We start from the raw sequence: 22,971 nt of genomic DNA on the forward strand, positions 1-22,971 counted from the left end.
CCAGTGTACATCTGGTAAAGGTGCTTTTATGAATTTTAGCTCTACCTGCAAACCTAAGTAACACGGTGTGCAGTGCCTAAAAGACAGAGCTCTGGAAAGTGTTTTATTGTAAAAAGAAAGTCATGGTCTTAGAGATATTATGGCACCAAGTGCCCAAGGCCCTTCTCTGAGTAACAGAATGTGTCTTAAAACTAAAGACAGCATGCGTGTACAGCATTGTAAGGTGGTATTGCATACTAAATAAAAATAATAAAGAAACAAATATTTTGAGTCTTGCCCCAAAGTATGCAACGTATTATGATTACAGGTCGTTTTTTTCTGCAACATGCATTTTTGTAGGAATTGCATGAATGCATTTCATCTAATTTAATTATCCAATTTGTATGTAAACTACAAATATGTTGAATCTCAATTGTATCCTTCTGTGCTAAGCAGCTGTTTCTGTAACAGTTCTAATAGCTTGTAAGAACTAATACTGCCTACTCCCAGCAAAGTTCAAACAACAAACTAGGTTTCTTTTTGTAAGCAATGGATCAGCAAGAACAAGCACAGCTGGAACCGATATTGCATGTTTTGTGCTATAGGTATGCTTCTTGTTGCTATCAATTTCATAGTTAAATTTCACTTCAAGGTGATTTGGACCTTGGAGTACCCAGAAAAGTCAATTAATGATACTTCTATGGAAACTTTTATTAAAGGAACTTAATTTTAGTAACACTAACTTATGGGGCTCATGAGATAGAGACTATCCTCATGTTAGAGCTGGGAGAACTGAAGTAGACAAAGATGAATTGTCTTGCCAAAGGTTACACAACGAGTCACTTTCAGAGCTGGAAATAAGCCCTGGTAGTCCTGACTCCCAACTCTCTACTCTAACCACTGAAATCCTGTCACATTTTTATTACAGTCACAGTTTTGTTACAGTTTCTAATTCTACAGTAGTTTGAAAAGATTTTTTTAAATAAGTGAATAATTAATTAAGTTCTTAAGGATTAAGAGTTGCACCTATGAAACTTTCTTGTTTTAGTTTACTGGTTCATTTAGTAGTAAGGATGGCCACTCTAATGTGCATAGAAAAGAGATTTTGTTCGCTCTGCCTGGAATCTGTTGACTAGCTGTATTGGCAAAAAACGAAGTGCCCAAGATAAATTTTAAATTAGTTCTAAAAAAAAGCTGTACATCACAGAAATTTGTATTTGGCTTTGAAACTAAGAACTTAGTGTACAGCTCTTGGTGTGAAATCAGCAGTTATTTTGTTGAAAGATTGCTAAAAAGTTAGAAGAAAAGAACAAACTCATGCTTGATTGCAATAGTTTTTGTGTGGTACAGCTGAGTGAAGAATATCTCTTCACAAATCCTAGTAATGTTTTGTCATTGAAATCTGCTGTTGGAGCAAATGCTGTTAAGGCATTAAGCATCAGTAGAAGTGTCTCCTTTCTGACACTTCATTAGCACTGTGGAAAGCTTCCGAAAAACTCTCACTGGGTAATGTTTACTGGAAACTGCATAGTCTGTATTCAAAAATAAGCTGATGGGAAGGAGAATTTCATTGTAAAAACATGACATGCCAGGCAGGAATTTTCTTACTGCGGTTATTGGAAATTTTTGTTTATATCAGTTGTTTACTGCCAGCCTCTGCTGACCTGGGAGTTCAGAATGTGAAATTGGACATGCTTTCTATATGGCTCCTCAGGCTGTGTGTGCCAGGTCCACCTCTCCATAGTTTGTTTTCCCAGAAGATGAAAATAACAGTTTGTTCCTTACCAATTTTCCTCTTTCTGTTTGGCAGACATTGGTTTGCCTTCTTCCCTCCTGTGTTTCTAATTAAGCAGAAGTCAGTGTTCTGATAAACAGATATCGACATAGCCGTATATTTCAAATTAACTTCTTTCCTAAAGTATCAGGGTTTTTTTTTACCCACGAAAGCTTATGCCCAAATAAATCTGTAAGTCTTTAAGGTGCCACCGGACTCCTTGTTCTTTCCTAAAGTTACTGATAACACTATAGATTATTAAAATAGAAAAATAAATGTAGTGCCCACAAAAACACCTCTACCCCGATATAATGCTATCCTTGGGAGCCAAAAACCTTACCGCGTTATAGGTGAAACCATATTATATCGAACTTGCTTTGATCCGCCGGAGTGCGCAGCCCCGCCTCCCCAGAGCACTGCTTTACCGCGTTATATCCGAATTCGTGTTATATCGGGTCACGTTATATTGGGGTAGAGGTATATATTATTTGCTTTACAAGCATTTGAGACCGGTCCCTACCTGAGAAAATTAGTGTAAGGCTCTAATGAGATGAACACTTAAGTTGCTCACATGTGCATTTGCAGGATCAGCATTTTATAACCTATAAATAGACCAGAAAGGGAGGGGGAAATGGAATGCAACATAAGATTGTTTTTCCCCATCCTGACTGAAAGTTTTTAAAAATGGTTTTCCCTTCCATGCCCTTTTCATTTTGTTTAGGTGTTTTATAACACATGCCTACTCAACTTTTTTTTTTTTTTTTTTTTTTTTTTGGTAACCCTTTTTCTATTTATATTTTTTTCTCAAATCTAATTTACTTATTAGCTATGCTTTCCTTGGCAGACTTTGAGGACTCATTTTGAGTCCTGAGCTACTTGAAAGTTTCTCTGTAAGACAAACCAATCAAAACTAAGCAGTATTCTAAGTTAAGGCTGTCACACCTTTCGTTACTCATGCCATTGTGTCTAGCTATTGTAGCACATACCGTAAATAAAATCCTGTGTTGTTTGAGAGCTCTTTTGATGTAGGATAATTTGTTCAGTGTGCTTTAGGGAGAAATAACCTGACTATTTTCATTTAAAAAGAAAATGAAATAATTGTTGCAGGCCCTTAAAAATCTCCCTGTTTATTTTTTTGCTTTAGAGGGAGGCTGTGAGAAAGGATGATGTTAAAATGAAGTTAGTGGGGATGGCAGTTTCTGAATATTAAGAGCAATTTTTTTGTACTGGTGTGCATGCATAATGAAATTACAAATAATCTGTTCTTTATATTTGGCAGCAGTTTCCAGGTCTGTAGAAGAGTGGCAGCATGCTTACAGAAATAAGTAATCTGTCTTCTCTCTTACTATTTTAGTATTTTGTTTTTAAGGAAAACAAACAGGAAGAAAACACTCCATAAAAAACAAGCTTTGTACATTATAAGTTTGGCTCTAAGAACCCTAATTTTCTTCATGTACAAGATGAAAGCTTAATTTTTACTTGTGAAATTTGCCAAGTTGTAATGTGTATAATTTGGCCAACTGTACATTTATTTGAATCTGGTGGGGGAAATCACTGAAAAATGTGAAGAAACAATGGGTATTGGTCCTGTAGGACAACTGCACCTGTATTCCCCCTCTTTGGTCTGGCAAGGAGACGCATTCTTACAACTTCCAGCTCTCCAGTTGTTGCTTCTCTTGGGTGGAGACACGTCTCCTTCCCTCCTGACTGGGTATTTCCAGGCTGCATAGATCTCTATCTACACTGTGAATTCCTCAGAAAAGTCAGACTGCCTAAGGAACCCTGCTTTATTTTTCTTCTTGGAGACAGGAAACAGTGTAATTCCAATAGTCACGTTACTACACCTCTTTCTAAGCAAGCACATTTATTCTGAAAGTAAAAGCGTTACTGAGAAAACATTAAAACAGTAAAAGAACCTACGTGCATGCTAATGAGCTTGCCAGAGGTTCCCTCTTATGCCAACAAGAGCCCTGGCTGGTGAATAGTCCTTTAAACCCCACCCAGGGGGTTTCCTGTGGTTACCAGATCATTACATTTTTTGCTCAGCATAAGTACAACCGGGAAATCGATGCTTTACTTCTTTGTATGGTTTTGGGGTCTTTGATTTGTCCTCATGTGACAGGTGATCAGCAGATAAAAGGTTCCCACCTTGCAAAGCTTCAAAGGCTGAATTTTTGCATAACCAGAGAAGATGCATTTGCATTCTGGGAAACCTATTTAATTAGCAGTTCATTCTTGTTTAGCTGTTGTTTAAAAGAGTCCTTTTTAAGATCAGCTCTTAAGATACTTAAATTTATTTCAATAAAGTTCAACTTAATTCAGTAAGGTTTGTCCAGGATATGGCAGGGCATTGCTATATTTTTCACAGACCCTACAAAAACAAGCTTTGTGCTTGTTAACATGTTCTTCTGCAGTGATTCATGAAGGATATTATTCCCAAAGCTGTGCAGATGTCATTATATTAGGATATACAGGCAAAGATGTTTTTAAAGATGAAGTGCTTTATATCAACTTCAGAGCAAAATGTGAACACAATGGTTTCAACCAAGGCTTCCCTCAATAGCCCCATCAAATCTACAATTTAAAAATAAAGGAAAATGTCAGCTGATTCGGGGAAGGGGAGAAAAAGGGAGGGATCATCTTGTGTTCACTTTAATCAATTTGTGTGGCACTCAAATATTTTGGTGATCAGTGAAGTATAAGGAGACAGAGAGAAACAGATGAGCCAATAGGCCAAGAAAGTCCAGTACATGTTTCTGAGAAGGGCCAATGTCAAGTGCTTCAGAGAAAGATGTAAGATGGTGTGGGTTTGTGATGGTCCTTAGTTCTTGGGGCAGTTAATTCGACAGTCTCAGACAGGCCTCTGCAGAAGTCCTGTGTCCCGCACAAATGAGCTTTACTTACTGTGTCAAAGGAGCATAGTTGTTGACCACATTTTTCATCCCACAGCTTTAAATAGCACTGGCCCAGGCTGTGGGGTACCTTGAAGATAAGGATCAAAACCTTGAATTTGAGATCCTTGAATTTCTCTGGGAAGCCAGTGTAGGGAGCAGAGGACAGGTTTGGTGGACTCATAGTAGCTTCTGTTGTTGAGGAGATGCACTGCAGCATTTTGTACTAATTAGAGTTTCCTAAGTGCTGAATACTTCCTGCCCCGATATATCACATTGCTATAGTCCTGCCGAGAAGTAACAAAGGTCACCTGCTACAATGGAATGGAGTCTCCTAGCCAACCAGCGATGATAGCAGCATCTGTGAGTAATGCTTTCTGTGAGAAAATATAGCGTCAGTGAGGAATCCAAGAGTTCTCCTAGACTATGGACCAAATTGACCAATTGTGGATATGCACCTTCAACCAAAGGTTGCAAATTCTTCAAAGGGCTTTCCTCTGCCTACCATCATCACTGGTTTTGCTCAGTTTTAGCATCAGCCAGCTGTTAATTTATCCATGAGCTGATCTTGTCCAAGCACTTGGGCAATCTTGGTGGTAGTAGTGTGGTGGTATGTGGTGAAGGACAGAGTAGAGTTGTATATCATCTGGCACTTGAGTCCGTGTTGTCTGACCCAAATTGGTATAGCTGCAAAGCTTCCTGTAAATGAATTGAGAAACTGTTGTATATTGTTCTGGTTCAGCTGGATGTGTGCTAGATATGGTTACAATGCTTGGGACAACTGGTACAAAAAAGATTGACTCTTACTGCAAGGTGCAGTACGTGTTTTGCAAGCTCAGCGTTCCCATCAGTGATTTGCAGTGCCTTTTTTCTTAGTATAAACAGGGCCTTAGAGCTCTGATCAGTTCCTGACATGTCATTTTGTATGAGCACATCAGGACTAAAGGGTTAAGAATATGAAGTGGGGAGCTACATAAATATTTGGGGACACCAAAGCTTGATTTAGCTACATTAGAAGCTCCTCAATAACACACTATAATTGCAATAATCCTATGTTAGAATGCAGCATGCAGATGAAACTGGACTAGGGTGTTATCCAAAGAAATGCACATTGAAAGAGAGAATATTTTTAATTAATCCTTTTTGAAAATCAAAGCGCACTCATCTTACTTGTAGTCAGCTTGGTGATGGTGTGAAATGAATTTGCACTTCTATAAGAGAAACTCAGTTTAGTATGGCGTAGCACCTAATCTGAAAATAATAGATGGCCACTGAACTTCACAGTCCTGATGAGAAGACTAAATCCATTCACTAGCAATTTTCTAGTATATAAACATTTAATCTATAATAGATTTAGACCCTATGAAAGTATAACTGGATGGTTGAGACACTAAATGCATCTGTTTAATCCCCAAATAGGGGGATAATGCACCTTAATTTTGCTCACAGCTTTATTAATAAGAATGTAACTGAAAACATCATTATTAGTGACTTATGTATCATTATAATTTGAAATGTTGTCAGTATTTCTGTAGTGGCTTCAAAGAAGTTATCATTCATGAAATATTGAATCAATGACCTTAGCTATTCACTTATGATGAAAGGCCCAATATAACATTTTATTGAACATGATATTTATGAAAAATGAAACTGCTCATTTCTATTAATCAATAGCACATTAAGCCATCATTTATCATTAATTTGATTTTAAAAGGTCACAGTGGAACTGGATATTCCACTCCCTTCTCATCTAGTTTCATTTTAATAATCAAGAGAGCACAAGGAGATAGCAGAAGGAAAAATCACTGCTCTTTTGGTACATTTGCTTTCTTGAGCCAGACAAGTCTAGAAGATCACCCTACTGCTGTCTGACTTGGAAATATTCATCTGAAATGGAAGAACCTGCAGAATAAATAAGTAGTTCTAACTGCTCACAAAAATAGAGTCAGTCCCATTTTACATATTATAATGAACACAGTTGTCAGGTAGAGCCTGACTTTTCATTTTCTCTTGATCACTTCTGACTTGAGAAAGGGGATTAGGTTGAAGCACAAAATGCTGTGACACCTTTGTTTGAGGTAAACAGCTATGCAAACCTGAGTCATTGAAAGGCATTAAATGTCAGTGGAATCTAGCTAAATAAATACCTTTAAAGTGTACTATAAAAATGAATTATTTTTCTTTGTGACCCTTTAGTCACATGTTACTCTTTGTACCCCTTCAGCATCTGACCTCTTTGATCCTTTGTTCTAGTAGAAGGGTGACCACAGTTACTAAAAGGGAACCCAACTGATGCCTGTGATGCTATTACAGCAATTGCACTCTGAAGCCATCCCTCTTCCCAGAAAGCCAACTTCCTGTCTCATGCTACACAGTATGAATAACCCAGTAATGCACTCCTGCTGTCATAATTTTGGAACTGTCTGAAATTTCATGAGTTGTGTATGGCAACCTCTGTCTCTCAGTTGCTAATTTGTTTAAGTGTGTTGTTGCTAAATTAATGCCAGCTATGAATAACCTGAAAAGTCCAAAGAAGTGTAGGATTACTGCAGGGAAAGAGAAACAGAGGGAACAGCTACAGGGACTCCGTAGGGATCACGGACTCTCCAGTAAGATTGCTGTGAGGAGGTTTCTTGGGGAATGACAGAGAGGCAGGAATGTTTTGTTACTCCATTGATTCCTAAAGAGCTATCCAAAATCTGTCTCCCCCTAATGTCATTGGAGCGGAGCCAGGCTGTATCTAAACAATCCAGCGTGGATGCAGTAAAGAAGCAAATTTTTCTTCATGGATTTAGTGGAATATTCTCATTTTATTTGTCCTTCAAATTGCTACCGGAGTAGTCTGTCTGTCTAGAGAGGATTATATGCCTTTGAGTTAGAGCATACTGTTTTTGCTACATGGGAAAGCTGCTGTCACAGTATATAGCACAGAGATATGTTTGTGGAATTTTATACTTAACTCTCCGACCTTTGTTGTTGCGGAATGTGGAATGTCCACAGTTTTTTGTTTTGTTTTTTTTCTAAGTTGATTTGTGTTTAATGTTTTGGAATTAAAATACAGGAGGGGTCTGGTGTGAAATCCTGAGATTTTATAAACTTTTGTCAGAGCTGGCTTTAGCTATCCCATGCCACACAAAACTGAAATGGGAATATACTGGCTTGGTCTAATTAAAATAACATATGCACACAAAGGTAATGTCTTTTGTTACTGGGTCCTGCTTTTACACCCAGGTATGCAAGCGGATACTTTTGTGACAGCTTGGAAAACATGTCACATAAAAATTGGTGCTAATATTTTATTAACCCATGCGAAAAGCTGTATTTAAATAATGAAGTATAACTTCATTTTACTCTGTACTTAGTATAACTAAATGTGTTGGATTGTGTCTGATGGGTTCCCGTTTCAGGGCTGATTTTGATGATAATGCTTAAATAGCATTGTCTGTGCTCTAAATGAATTTTGTTCCTTTTCACAGGCCTCTCAGGAAGAGCTGAAAGCTGCCTATCGCCGACTATGTATGTTGTACCATCCAGACAAGCACAGAGACCCAGAGCTCAAAACACAAGCTGAGCAACTGTTTAACCTTGTTCACCAGGCTTATGAAGGTCAGTGGAAGGCTTAGATTTGCAGAAACTGTTTTCATAGTAGATGCTGGATTTTCTGATGCTTGAATTGTGTAGTCTGGCGAAAAAGAGAGATTCCTTTAAAGATGATGGTTAATTTTGCACTTTTCACTTGGTGCTTTGGAAAATCAGTACTTTGTTTTTGAAACTAGTATGTGCCCAAAGAATGGAAAATGAGTACATTTGAAGAGCAAGAGTTGCATTTTGAATTGGAATCCAGATAGGGTCTTATTTTTTATAATCTCTTATTATAATTTATTTTTAATGGGTGTTTACCTGCCTAGATTGTCAGCTATGGCTAAAACACACATTTTTACCTCCTCCTTATTCTGTGCATTACCTCATGTCGGCCAGACCTCCTGAAAGTGAATTGTATGAAAAATCATTGTGAAAAGTTAGTATGAAAGTCACTTGTACGAAAAGTGTGCAGTAGATGGTTTTTGTACCTCATACTACAGATTATCACAACACAAAATAATAATTTTGCAGTGTGTTCAGTGAATGAGGTGAGGAGTCTTACAATAAGATGTGGAGTCCTTGTCTCATTCATTGTGCAGCTCCACTCAATTTTTCACTGTGCAGTTTAGTTAGCTGTGCAGGATGCTTAGTGTGACCCTTTCTTAGCTCTGTCCTACATGAATTTAATGAGAAAATTCCATGCAAAATGTGCTGTGCATGTGTGTGTTTGCACATGTCCTAACTTGGTCAAAACAAAATACATTTTCTGTCTACCAGAAGCACTTTTAATCGGAAAAGTGCTGTTTGCAGGTCAAATGTCAACTTTCGGTCCCTAGCCATCAGAACTGTTTTTAAATAAATAAATAAGTTGCAAGAATGTTTTTATAATGTTGTAAGTCTAAATTTTTCAATCTCTAGTTTTGTTTAAACTTTTCAAAAAATTCACCTTGAACAGAGACCAGTGCTCGAAAACTTCAAATTGAAAGGCAAATTTAGCTGTTTCTTTGTCATAGAGTCATAGACTTTAAGGTCAGAAGGGACCAATATGATCGTCTAGTCTGACCTCCTGCACAACGCAGGCTGCAGAATCTCACCCACCCACTCCCGCAACAAACCCCTAACCTATGTCTGAGCCATTGAAGTCCTTAAATCATGGTTTAAAGACTTCAAGATGTAGAGAATCCTTCAGCAAGTGACCCGTGCCCCACACTGCAGAGGAAGGCGAAAAACGCCCAGGGCCTCTGCCAATCTGCCCTGGAGGGAAATTCCTTCCCGACCCCAAATATGGTGATCAGCTAAACCCTGAGCATGTGGGCAAGACTCACCAGCCAGACACCCAGGAAAGAATTCTCTCTAGTAACTCAGATCCCACCCCATCTAACATCCCATCACAGGCTGAAGGGTCCTGAGTTTCCATTCCATTTCTGTGCATTCCCAGCATGGGTAGAGAAACCCACGCTAGGTCTACTCATACTCACATGCTAAACATAGCAGTGTGGCCATGGCAGCATGGGCAGCAGCTTGGGCTAGCCACTGGAGTATGTACCCAGGGGGTCAGGTGACTAGCTTAAGTTACCACCTGTGCGCCACAGCTACTGCTACGTTTACAGCACTAGCTGAAGCAGCAGGATGCATCTGTCTACCTGCACTGGGAAGCACGGTCCCAACTGCAGTGTAGATGTGCCCTTGAGGTCTTCAGTCCTCTTTTTAGTGAGAATTTCCACACATTCGAAGGCCTAATTAAGGATGACATAGCAAGAGTACTTTGCACTTAACGTCTTCCCCCCAAAGATCTCCAAGCACTGTACAAACAATGAGTTTAACTCTCTGTTAGGTAAATACTGTTGGTATTCCATGCTATCAATGGTGTAATTGAGTGTGCTGGGGTGTCCACCCCACACAAGGCCTGAAAGGATGAAGATGGCTAGGTGCGCCAATTTACTGCCTGGGCCGCACCTAGAGGAGGAGCTAGGGACTAATTACAAGGACTAATTAAAGAGGAAGCTCAACTGGACAGGAATGTAGTATAAAGCCCAGTAGCTGAGAGTAGAAGGGGCTGCAGAGAGAGAGGCTGCAGTCACTGTGAGGGTGATACAAGGCAAGGTAGGAAGTAGCACACAGATGTGGCAGTAAGGGATAGGACTGTGCAGATCTCAACTGCTTGTCATAAGGTCCCTACGCTGGGACCCAGTATAGAGGGGTGGCCTGAGTTCTCCTACCAGTCACAGGGGAAATGGCACAGTTAAGGGGCAGTGAAAGGAAAGACTGTTATTCTCTAAAATAAAGACTTTTCACATCACGAATAAAAGCTAATTTTGTATCTCGATTCACTGTTTTTCCTAAAATGAGATTTTAGTGGCCAGTGAAACAGTCTGAATGTTCTGGGTGATGAATGTGCATAGCTGAGACAATTGAGTCTTACCAGATTTGGATCTGCAGTCGGGGCAGATGCACTGAATCCATATCTGCAAAAGATTTGATTGAAACTGTTTCCCTCAGATTATATTCTGTTATCTGGACTTGGCTGATACAGTCTTGTAGTTGTCTGAATTATTGATAGAGAGAGCTTACCACATTTTGGAGATTTGGGGAGAAGTAACTGAAATGTAAGTGCATTAGGAGCCAGTAGGATTGTTCTGTGGTAAAACTGCTGCAGCAGCAAACTTAACATTCGGTGATTTAGCCTAGAGGGAAGTTAAAGCAAAACAGCGAATAAATGATTCCTTATTAAATCCCAGAGAATTAGCTGAAGAAGTTTGGTTCCTCTGTTTTCTGAATGGTCAGCGTTTCTTTCTGCCCATTAGACTTGAACGTGGGTGGAATTGTTTACAGCATCTTTTAATTAGGCCTGAGCATATATGGAAACTCTCACTTAAACAAAGCACTGAAGACCTTGAGTGGGTGATGATGGGGAATGGAAACTCAGGATCCTTCAATTTAAAAAAAAAAAAAAAAAAAAGGTTGCATTTTAAATCTTGTTCTGGAAATTCAGAGAGCGCTGACATTCTGCTGTAAACAGGTCAGTTTTCTCTTTGAATTTCCTGGCTTTGTTTGTTATGTGTTGCAACCTTAAACATAAACTGTTGCTTATTCAGCATCAAATGGCTTTACAGACAAGGTTGGGGATTGCAAAAATTAAAACCCACGACCAACAACATGTTGGTCTTTCAGAGGGAATTGTGAAAAATAGTATCTGTAACCGTGCCTCCGTGGGTCACAACTGAGAATACCAAATTCAGGACAAACTGCTGAGAAATGGGCAGACGCATGCCAAGACTGGATTTCTCCCATGAAATATACCAAACCAGTAACAAAAGTAAACTTCTGTCTCAGCATACTGGCTAACAAGAAGTCAGAAAAGCAGTGTCCTTGGGTATTCCAGTCCTTGTATCACCACCAAAAACACTAAACTTAGTGATGAGTGGTTATTTAAAACCAATTTCTTCAAACCAAAAGGTTCTTCTGATCCCAAAGGACCAGCCACGTACCCAGGTCAATATATAACTCAGATTTTACCCAAAAATCATGCTGTTGCCAATCCTTTAGTATCTAAAATCTAAAGGTTTATTCATAAAAAGAAAGAAAGGTGAGAGTTAAAATCGGTTAAAGGAATCAAATACATACAATAATTGCAAAGTTCTTGGTTCAGGTTTATAGCAGTGATGGAATAAACTGTTGGCTTAAGTCAAGTCTCTGGTTGCTTCCAAATCATTGGAAGGTTCTCAGTCCCTTGGTTAGATTCTCCCTTTAGTATAAGTCCATAGTCCAGAGGTTGGAGTAGAAAAGAGGCAAAATGGAGGGGTTTCCAGCGCCTTTTATAGATTCTGCCATGTGGAGGGAAATCCATTGTTTCAAACAAAGCCCTCAGCACAGCTAGTGGAAAATTACAGGTAAAAGATGGAGTTTGGAGTCACATGAGTGAGTCACATGTCCATGCATGACTAACTTAGTCATGGCTGGAAATTCCATTAAGAGTAGATAGGCATCTTCCATTGAGTTAAGTGTTCATTAATAGGCCACTTAATTTGAATAGTCCCTTCAAGATGTGCCGGCTAAATACTTTGTGGATGTTACCCCAGGAGCAAACTTTTTAAATCCAGGTCTAGAGCTAATACTAATAACTTCAAATACAAAAATGATACATGCATACAAATAGCATAATCATATTCAGCAAATCATAACCTTCCATAGACACCTTACTTGACATAATTTGTACAAGATTTGTTGCAATTATATAACAGTGGTAGCAACAATGATCTACATGGTCATATTTTAATCAGATAACGTCACAGTATCTACGTAGGAGAGGTGACTAGCTCGCTAACCTCTCCATAGTTAAGATTGAAGCTAATTTTCCATTATAAAACTGATTAAAAAAAAAAAAACTAACACTAATATTTCCCCTTAGCTTCACCAGATCCAAAACAATTCAACTGAAATCTTAGCCAAGGGTCGAACTGTTCTGGGAAGCTTGGCATAAAGTACAGAAGGCTTTTGGAATGGATATGTTTGTGGCAGGGGAGCTAATAGATTGAATTAATTTTCTGAAGATTTTCCTATCTTTTTTGTTTATATTACTAAAATGGGTTGACCGATTCTCTTGGTGGTTTGGAGTTTTGCAGGTGTTTGAAATTATATATGGACTTTTTCACTTAAATGATAAGTGATATTAATCTGGTTAAATGGCATTTGGCAAGATGTTCATGGCCCAGTGCAAATGTTATCACTTCTTCATGGCCCAGATGGGAATGGCTGTCATGGGTGGAGTAGCAGGCAGAGAACCACATGGAACTGGGTCAATCTGGTATAGTGAGTGGAAGGAAGGAAGACAAATGCTATGATGGCCTGCCCCCTAAAAATGAATGGGAGTTTAAAGAAATTCCCTGGCAAAATAGTGAATTTTTTCACTAAGTAAAGGTCCAATGAATCAATCAATCCCCCAAAAAAACCTTTCAGGGAATGTTACGGGTTTCTGAGAGAACAAGGCCTTTAAGATGGAAATTCTATTGACATAAAGGCTTTCTACAGTGTGTATCACTATAATTCTCTGTTAAAAAAAGAATCCAAAATACTCAGAAGTATGCAAATGCATCAAGATGTATTTTGTAAAAGTAATGAGGTCTTAATAATATGGGACCTTACTGCAGCCTTGCCTTTGCTATTAAATCTTTGCTGAGAAGTTAAAGAAAACCAGGTGGCTTTCGTCTAGTGATATTGGGTGTGTAGACAGGACAAATAAGAATTAGCTTAGGACAGCGGTTCTTAAACTTCATTGCACCGCAACCCTCTTCTGACAACAAAAATTTTGAAGGAAAGACTGAAAACTGAGTTCTGTACTCTGAGCATGTTTGGTTTTAATTTGCAGTGCTTAGTGATCCACAGACAAGAGCCATTTATGACATATATGGGAGGAGAGGACTGGAAATGGAAGGATGGGAGGTAAGAGAAATTCTTTACCATATATCTCACAAAAGGGACTAAATCCAGCCTAATTTGAAATACTTGTGATATCAGAACTATCTATTTGAAGGCACTCTTGTTTAGTCATTTCTGTCTCTCTCTTTTAGAACATCAGGATGGATTTTCAAGTAATGCTTGTTTCTTCTTTTTTGAAAAGGGTACAATAAATCTGACATTCAGAGAGTTCCCTAATAGAATATTACCATGAAAAGCAACATCTTTCTGTGACAAATGTGTCATCGGTGTCTTTCCAGTCTCATGCAAATGTCTTTCACCTAAAACACTTTCACAATCAGCTAGTCTGTGAGATTAAAGATTTTTTTTTTCTCAGTGAGCAGCTGTAAAGTGCTGTAAAAGAGAATTTATCCATTCCTTATCCTCCCCTTTACTAGCTTCTGCCTGGGCTCAGTTGCTCACTCCAAGCTGGTTACTATGAAATCATTGACTTCTATTCATTGTCCCACCAGGGTTAACAGAAGCTAGCAGAGCACTGAAATACATTATTGGTTCCGTTCCACAATGAAGCTTGGAATTTGCAGCTGAAAACTTACAGCAGTGACGGTGTGTGGCACTAAGCCATTTTTTGGCCTCAGCATTGTGTGTGTCATTTCAGTTTTAGGAGCCAAATCTTCCCCTCTGTGGGTGACTGGGACAAATCTATCCAACACGCTCTGTTATTTAAGAGATGCCAGTGAAACCATTGTAATCAGATTTATACCAGTGTAGTGTGTCCATAAACAACATTGCACCAGTTTAGCGTTTAACATCAGACCAGACCTTGGGCACTATATAAACCTAAATGAGAGATTAATGGGACAGCTATTGGTGGGGGAGTCTCTGATAGCATGGCTCCACTGTAGTTTTCCATCCTTGGAGTCTGAAGGCCAAATCCCTACAAGTGGTGAGAGGAACAAAAACCTTTCCCCTGCCCCCCAAGAGCAGATGCTCTTGTGCCCTGTGACACAAGGCAACCCAGTGTTTCTACCTCTGTCTAATGCCATGTTTCTTGCTCCATTTCAGTCTTTTTCCATGAGTGACATCTTTTTCAATGGTTATCTTATGTTATCTTTTGTCCTCCTCTTATCCTTCTTCCACTGCATGGTGTCCAGTCAAGGGCTTGTCTAGGAATATATATATGTTTTTACAGCTCTACAACATGCCTAAACCACTTCAGCCTTCTTTCTCAAATCATTGTCTTTACAGCGTGTTGGCCTGTCCTTTGTAACACAAAAGCATTAGTTACTTTAGCCCACCAGGAGACACCAAGTATTCTCCACGGACATCTCTGATGGAATGCATCAAGTTTCCTGTTGTGGGCTTCTAGCATTTGCCAAATTTCAGAAGCATATAACTTTGTGACTATCACAGTAACATTATATAACTTTATTGTGGTTCCCATCTTGCGTTCCGGAGTAGAGTACCGTGATACTGTCTGAATGGAGTCTTTCGCGTCCACTCATTACACTTACTCCAAGAATACTAATATCGAACAGTCATTTCTCTGACTATTTGACTCAGTTTCCTACTGTCCCACATGGTTCTCATATTACAACATCCGATTTTAGTTTTGGTTTTAGCTGTTAGGATCTCTTGTTTCAGGTGATGAATTCCTTCATGGATTTGGTACACCACCTTCATACCTCCATTCAAACTCATTTGTTGTCAACGCAGTGATTCCTAATGGCATTATCTCCTTCAGGCTAGCTAACTGAAACAGACGCTTGTTGTTTTGTCCGAGTTGTTTTCATAACTAACTTTTTTATGTGGACAGGTAGTTAGCCTGACTCATAATGTAGGTCCATTGTTCCTTATTCAGTATATCCAGAGCAGCCCATAACATGCATGGGGTTTCCTCATCCATCACCTGAGGTCTTAGGATGCCACAGGTGCCAGCCAAGGAAACATCATGGAGTTTCCTGTCACTCACGTTGTTTTTCTCAATAGGGAGTGATCTGGCCCCAAGTTTTTAATTTCAAACTAAGTGCAAAATACAGTTTAAACTGATTAAATAGTTTAGCAACCAAAAAGAAATCCCATCTGTGTCAGGGAGGTCACTTCCACACAATTCATTCTTGAGGGTTAGATTGTGTTGTTTACAGCAAGAAAATAAAGTAGTAGAAAATAAACAGCACTTCTTGAATGGGGCTCCATGAATTGCTCTGACTTCTGGCCAGGAGCCCCCTCTCTCTGTCTCCCAGGCAGCCATGCTTGTAGACCTTTCTCTGAGTACCTGTGCAAGGTGTGAGCATTAATTCCCTGTTCACTAGGGACCAGGTATTGTCCCTGTTCCCTCTTCTGTGGGGACAATATATTCCTGGCAAAATGTCACATGACTTTGTGCAACATGATGATGTAATCCCATCATAAAAAAAATACACCCCACAATCAGTTCAAATAGGGAGCATGTCACAAATGAAACATGTTCCTAAAACCTTTTAAATGAATATTTATTTAACCAAATTTGTGGCAAAAAGCTGAGTGGACCAGTCAAATTCTCATATATCAGGGTCTGATCTTAGTATTTCATATTAATAATATACCATGTGACAATGTCTGCATTGAAAGATAAAGCCACCTTTAGTGTATAGTACACACTAGGTATTAACTGTGAGCTGTATCAAGACTAATAGGCAGTAGATAAAATGAACCCATTACTTATACTGTAAAGAAAAATCCATCTGAAATGGAGCTTATTTTATAGAGCAAGCATCAGCAGCCTTCAAAGAATTCCTGCAGCTGGATGAATTGTTTGATATAAGTCCTGTCCCACCTGAGTAATAGCTTTCTCTCCAGGGAGGAAGTAGCATTACCTTTGAACAGCTGCCAGTGTTCTAAGTACTGTTAAACTTTTCTACCCTGCGTTTCCTTTCTGTACAGAAGGATTCTATATTCTGTGTATTTGCTGTCTGAGGCATATGTTTATGTGGAGTCTCTAAGTATGTGTGAGGGGAGGTGGACACCACATGTAACTTGTGCCTTTATTTAATGTCTGAGATTTGCAGGGCAATTTGAGTGGGTTCTGAACTTGGATATATTGGAACCTCCTGAACATGCCAGTTGGAATTTACTAACCAAAATAATAAAACAACCAGTTTAGAAGCATAATAGATTGTCAGGTGGCTGTGTGGATGTGATATCCTGTGAATGTTTCTCATGTGATGGAGACATTCTGCCATCCAGTTGGTGACTCATAGCACACCCAAGGCAATGGGAGGCTTACCTTGCTACTTTGTGTATGTATAACCCCATCGCTTGAGTGTGTTGTATTGTTGCTGATGTGCATGATGCAGTCCACCTCTGTGGTTATCTGTGTGTTGTGTTTGGGGTATGCATGTATATCTGCTGCTAGAGAGAGCTGTGGCCACAACAAACCTGTACAAGAGAGAAGAGGAATGAGAAACAAGGGAAGAAAACCCCCACCCCCAAATGCATTTTAAAAAAAGATGGGGAGGATATGAGGATCCTACTGTGAACAGATTTAAAGCTTTTCTCAATTTGCATAAAATGCCTAGAAACCACAGACCCAGGTGTGTGTTAAATGTTTAGGTAGAAAATAACAAGCCTCTTGAATCTGGAGGCTCAGACCCAGTAGCTGGTTTCGGTACATAGTGAGGCCCCTGTTCCCAACCTGTGTCCTCCTGTCTCTGAAGGTCTCAAACATATTGTAGGCAGCTAGCAGCTGGTAGCAGCAATACAGGCAATTTGGAGAAACTGGCACATGCGTTCCCTAAACACAATTACCTGGAGTGAGAAGATGCCCGTTTTTAGCACGGCTGTTTTGCATTTTTTCCTTTGACTTTTTAGCCTTCTGATGTATGGTGGGGATACACTTTGTAAACTGAACCTTTCAGTAGGAAGTCCACCCAGAATCCTTGTATTCATGCTAATTTGCAAAGGAAAAAAGCAAATTAAATAGTTATAGATTGATTGAATTAAACACTACTTTTTCATCAAGGTAGCAATTTTAAACATTGAAAAGTCAGGGCATACATAAGAATGGCCATACTGGGTCAGACCAAGGGTCCATCTAGCCCTGCATCCTGTCTTCCGACAATGGCCAGTGCCAGATTCTTCCAAGGGAGTGAATAGAATAGGGTGAGTTTCCTTTCCCCTGTCATCCAGTCCCAGAATCTGGCAGTCAGAGACTTAAATAACATAAGTTAAAGTTCACCCACAAATGGTGAGTAGTGATGAACACAAATAAAGTGTTTCACACCCAGCTGTTATAGACTTTAAAAGGGTTTTCATGGACATATTCGAGGCAAAATGGGGTATGATATGTGTAGAACTTTAATGTTTAAAAATGCAACCTTATGTTATATTAACATAAGTTCTTATATTTAATACATATATATAGTGAAAGCCTAAATTGCAGTACTGATTATATGGAAGGTCACAGCCAGTATTTTAGATTTCCATTGCTAAATTCTTTCTGGGTCTGTACAGCTTTCTACCTGCATATCCTAGACCGTGGATGTGTAGAGATTAAGACTATTAATTTGCGGTATCACAATTACAAATATGGGCTTGTCTAAACTACCACGTGGGATCGATCTAAGATACGCAACTTTAGCTACGTGAATAGTGTAGCTGAAGTAGACGTACTTAGATCTACTTACCGCAATGTCTTCAGTGCGGTAAGTCGACAGCTGACGCTCTCCCTTCGACTCCGCTTGCACTTCTCGTTCTGGTGGAGTACCGGCGTGGACAGGAGAGTGCTCAGCGGTCGATTTATCGCACCTATACTAGATGCGATAAATCGACCCCCGCTGGATCAGTTGCTGCCCGCCGATCCAGCGGGTAGTGTAGACAAGCCCTAAATGACTTAGTTTTATTCCACTGTTCATCATTGCATATGGGCTCTGTGGTGACTAGTATGTAAATATAAACAGTAGTGGATATAGGTGACTATAGGTGGTTCTTGAGAATCCAAATGAAGTGCCAGGTTGAATATAAAAGAATGAATAGCGTAGCTGAATACGTGAATAGCGTAGCTAAAGTAGACGTACTTAGGTGGCTCTTGAGAATCCAAATGAAGTGCCAGGTTGAATATAAAAGAATGAAACAGACCTTTTGAGTCTCATTAGAACTAGACAGGCCAAGCACTGGAAACTTGGCCGTTAGCCGCCCTGCAGGATGTGTCCTGAATTTTAACTCATTTTATAATCTGATGACTAGAAATTGAGTGAACTGACACCTATGGAACCTTTTCCTCTTCCTTACGTCACAAAGAAAGTCAGAGAAAAGTAACTTAAGAGTTCTTAATTCAAACTTGCAAAGGTTAAGCAGCTGGGATTCTCCACAACAAATCTCACCCTTTTGCCCTTGGCAAAGCATATTACCTGCCAAATGTGTCTTCTACATAGTTCTGAAAGACAGATTTAATCCCCAGGTTTTTGTAAAGTGGTTTTAAAGTCAGCATCGTGCAAGTCCTTCCCATACCTCATGTTTGTTTAAGACTTTACTACCAGCAGTTTTCGAAGCTGATATCTAACATCTAATGCCTCAGATTCATATGCAAGGGACCCTAGGGACCTTCTCCACAAAGTTCGGCTTGAAAAGGCTGATCGTTGCCTGGTGGGTTTCCCATCCGTTTTTCAAAGCCCAGCTTAACACAGTGCATCCAACTCAAGTAGTGGCATCCCAGGTAACTAGAGGCTGGGTGGCCACAGGAATTACACTGTTACACCATCCACAATCTCTGTTTTGGGTGAAGGGTGGGAGATTGGCTTTATTGATATTTCATATATTTTAATTCTCTCTCTGCCCTGTAGAGCTAAACAAATACTGTAACCCTTTCTCCTGTGAAGCTGAATGTTTCATCAGCGGATGGGTTCCCCAAGACCAGGGCTATTATGCTTTTAAATATTGGAAGAAAAGGATTCTATAGGAGAGAAGGTTAAAAAAAAGGGAGTAGGAAAGAAGAGCGAGGAGAGAACAATGTTAAGTATTCTGGATTTTTTTCTTCAACAGCAAACACATAATATTTTAACAAAACAAGCATATGTCCCTCACTTCTCACATTTATCTCCAGAATTCTTCTCCTTGCCCAGATCTAGTCCGCCCCCAACAATCTTCTATTCATTGAACTTTTTGAAACTTTGCACTTTTAGAGAGAGGTAAGGGATTGACTCTGTGTACGCAAATTTGCAGAGGGACAATAGAGTTGAGATTTGTTATTTCTCACCTGAATATATTATTTATATTTTAAAACATTTTTGCTGTTAACAAGCATGTTACCTCTGGAGAGACAAATCCACAGTTTCAGAACTGCAAAACTAAGCATCTCTGATGGTATCTTCTAGATTGAGCATTGAGTCCCATTGGGTAGATAGAAAGATTAACCTAAATAATCTGTACAGAAGCCTGTGGAGCCCGATAAAATTGGATCCTTAATCCAGGAACTATTGGATCTCATTTACAAAACTTTTCTTAAACATTACATGAATACATTGTCTCATACTATAGAATTAGAATTTATAATCCCTATTCCATGATGAGATATCTTTGAGCTATAATGTATCTTAATTAAAACTATCTTTAGATAGGTTTTTTCCTCAAAAAGCATTTTATCAAAAAAATCCAATTTAAATTAAAAAAATCTTCTTCTTCTTTTTTTTTTTTTTTTTTTTTAAATCATTGATTTGTATCCACCCTGCTTGAAGCCATGAACTTCCACATGATAAAATTCCAATGCAAGTGTTAAGCACTGCATAAAACTCGGTGTTAGGCCGGTTATAGTTAACAGTCCTGAGTCTGTTTTGAAAAGTCAGAGGATTTAGCCGTTTCCTCTTTTAAATAAGCTCTGTGGTTATCCCGAACGTAACTTCCCTTTGAAGATGAACTTCATAATGAAAAAAGAACACTTAGGCACTGATCCTGCAAACACTTACACACGTGCTCGCCTGTAAGTACATCAGTAGACCAGTCTCTCTGAGTCATTAAAATAAATATTTCATTTTGATTGTTAAGATTTGCTGTCTTGGACTAATCTGGTGGTGATAACAGGATCACATTAGTTTAAAATGGATCTCTGGATCTCTAAACACCTTTTGCTGCTTGTCAGTTTCCAGGCGCAGTATAAAGTGTTGGTTTTAACCTATTGAGTTTTGTGTGACATGGGACCTCACGACTTCAGAGAGTTTCTTTCATGATGTTGGTACCAGTACATTTGTGATTAGTGGAGGTGACTGAGCTATATACTCACCCTGGGTATAAATGGAGAGAGGGCTGCTGGCGCGACACTTTTCATGATGGCCCTATGGCTTTGAAACTCTCTCCACCCCCTCACATCCCAATATACCAGATTTATAACTGATGGGCACATGGCATAGACCACTTTCTCCTAGGCATGTGAGAAAGGGATTGGTTGAAAGAGTGAATGAGAGGGTTGTTCTGTGTGGGGTAGTTATAGGGTTATTGGTATGGTATGTGAATATCATTATATTCTGCCAGATATATTAGACCTCTTAGTCCTTGTTTTCAAAGGAACACCTTCAAAAGATGAGCTTGGGAGCTTAAATTGATAACTTTCCTTTGATTAAAAATCAGAGACTCAATAAAGACACTCGATTTATGGCTCATTGCAACTATCTGTACCCACTAACCCTCCTTTGTTCTATGACTGCAGAAGTGTTAACTTCCCACTTCCCCTTGAATGGTTTCTTGCAATATGTGTTAACTCCTAATGCTAAACAATCTATTTCATCTTGTAGTTAGCTGTGACACTCTGAAAAAAACAACGAAGAGTCCTTGTGGCACCTTAGGGTATGTCTACACTACGGGATTACTCCAAATTTACAAAATTCGTTTTCAGGCAATCGATTGTATAAAGTCGAGTGCATGCGGCCACACTAAGCACATTAATTCGGCGGTGTGCGTCCATGTACCAAGGCTAGCATCGACTTCCGTAGCGTTGCACTGTGGGTAGCTATCCCATAGTTCCCGCAGTCTCCCCCACCCATTGGAATTCTGGGTTGAGATCTCAATGCCTGATGGAGCAAAAAACATTGTCGCTGGTGGTTCTGGGTACAGCCTCACTCCTCCCTCTGTGAAAGCAACGGCAGACAACCATTTTGCACCTTTTTTCCTGGGTGAACTGTGTAGATGCCATACCACAGCAAGCATGGAGCCCGCTCAGCTCAAGACAGCAGTGATGAACATTGTAAACATCTCGCACATTATCGTGCAGTTTATGCTGAACCAGAACTTGAAAAACCAGGCGAGAAGGAGGCTGCGACGAGAGTGATGAGGACATGGACACGGACAGAGAATTCTCTCAAACCGCGGGACCCGGCGCTTTGGAGATCATGCTGTTAATGGGGCAGGTTATAGCTGTGGAACGTCAATTCTGGGCCCGGGAAACAATCACAGACTGGTGGGACCGCATAGTGTTGCAGGTGTGGGATGATTCCCAGTGGCTGCGAAACTTTTGCATGCATAAGGGCACTTTCATGGAACTTTGTGTCTTGCTTTCCTCTGCCCTGAAGCACCAGAATACCAAGATGAGAGCAGCCCTCACAGTTGAGAAGCGCGTGGCGATAGCCCTGTGGAAGCTTGCAACGCCAGACAGCTACCGGTCAGTCGGGAATTAATTTGGAGTGGGCAAATCTGCTGTGGAGGCTGCTCTGATGCAAGTATCCAAAGCAATCACTGAGCTGCTGCTACCACAGATAGTGACTCTGGGAAATGTGCAGGTCATAGTGGATGGCTTTGCTGCAATGGGATTCCCTAACTGTGGTGGGGCGATAGATGGAACCCATATCCCTATCTTGACACCGGAGCACCAAGGCAGCCAGTACATAAACCGCAAGGGGTACTTTTCAATGGTGCTGCAAGCCCTGGTGGATCACAAGGGACACTTCACCAACATCAACATGGGATGGCCGGGAAGGGTTCATGACGCTCGCATCTTCAGGAACACTACTCTGTTTGAACGGCTGCAGCAAGGGATTTACTTCCCAGACCAGAAAATAACCATTGGGGATGTTGAAATGCCTATAGTTATCCTTGGGACCCAGCTTACCCCTTAATGCCATGACTCATGAAGCCATACACAGGCAGCCTGGACGGTAGTCAGGAGCTGTTCAACTACAGGCTGAGCAAGTGCAGAATTGTGGTAGAATGTGCATTTGGACGTTTAAAGGGTCGCTGGCACATGTTACTGACTCGCTCAGACTCAGTCGAACCAATATTCCCATTGTTATTGCTGCTTGCTGTGTGCTCCACAATCTCTGTGAGAGTAAGGGGGAGACCATTATGACGGGTGAGAGGCTGAGGCAAATC

General features: G+C 40.0%; 1 protein-coding gene across 1 annotated transcript in view; it reads left to right on the top strand.

The window, feature by feature from the left end:
* Nucleotides 1–7,809: 7,809 nt before the first annotated feature.
* DNAJC11 (DnaJ heat shock protein family (Hsp40) member C11) overlaps nucleotides 7,810–22,971 on the top strand; it is a 61,799-nt gene continuing 46,637 nt past the window's right edge. Inside the window, exons 1-3 of the mRNA XM_034753652.1 lie at nucleotides 7,810–7,836; nucleotides 8,121–8,250; nucleotides 13,592–13,665. Coding sequence (XP_034609543.1) covers nucleotides 7,825–7,836; nucleotides 8,121–8,250; nucleotides 13,592–13,665 — 216 coding nt within the window. The 5' untranslated portion in view covers nucleotides 7,810–7,824. The remainder of the gene's footprint in view (nucleotides 7,837–8,120; nucleotides 8,251–13,591; nucleotides 13,666–22,971) is intronic.

Source organism: Trachemys scripta, chromosome 19, assembly GCF_013100865.1.
Source record: "Trachemys scripta elegans isolate TJP31775 chromosome 19, CAS_Tse_1.0, whole genome shotgun sequence".
Lineage (NCBI taxonomy): Eukaryota > Metazoa > Chordata > Testudines > Emydidae > Trachemys > Trachemys scripta.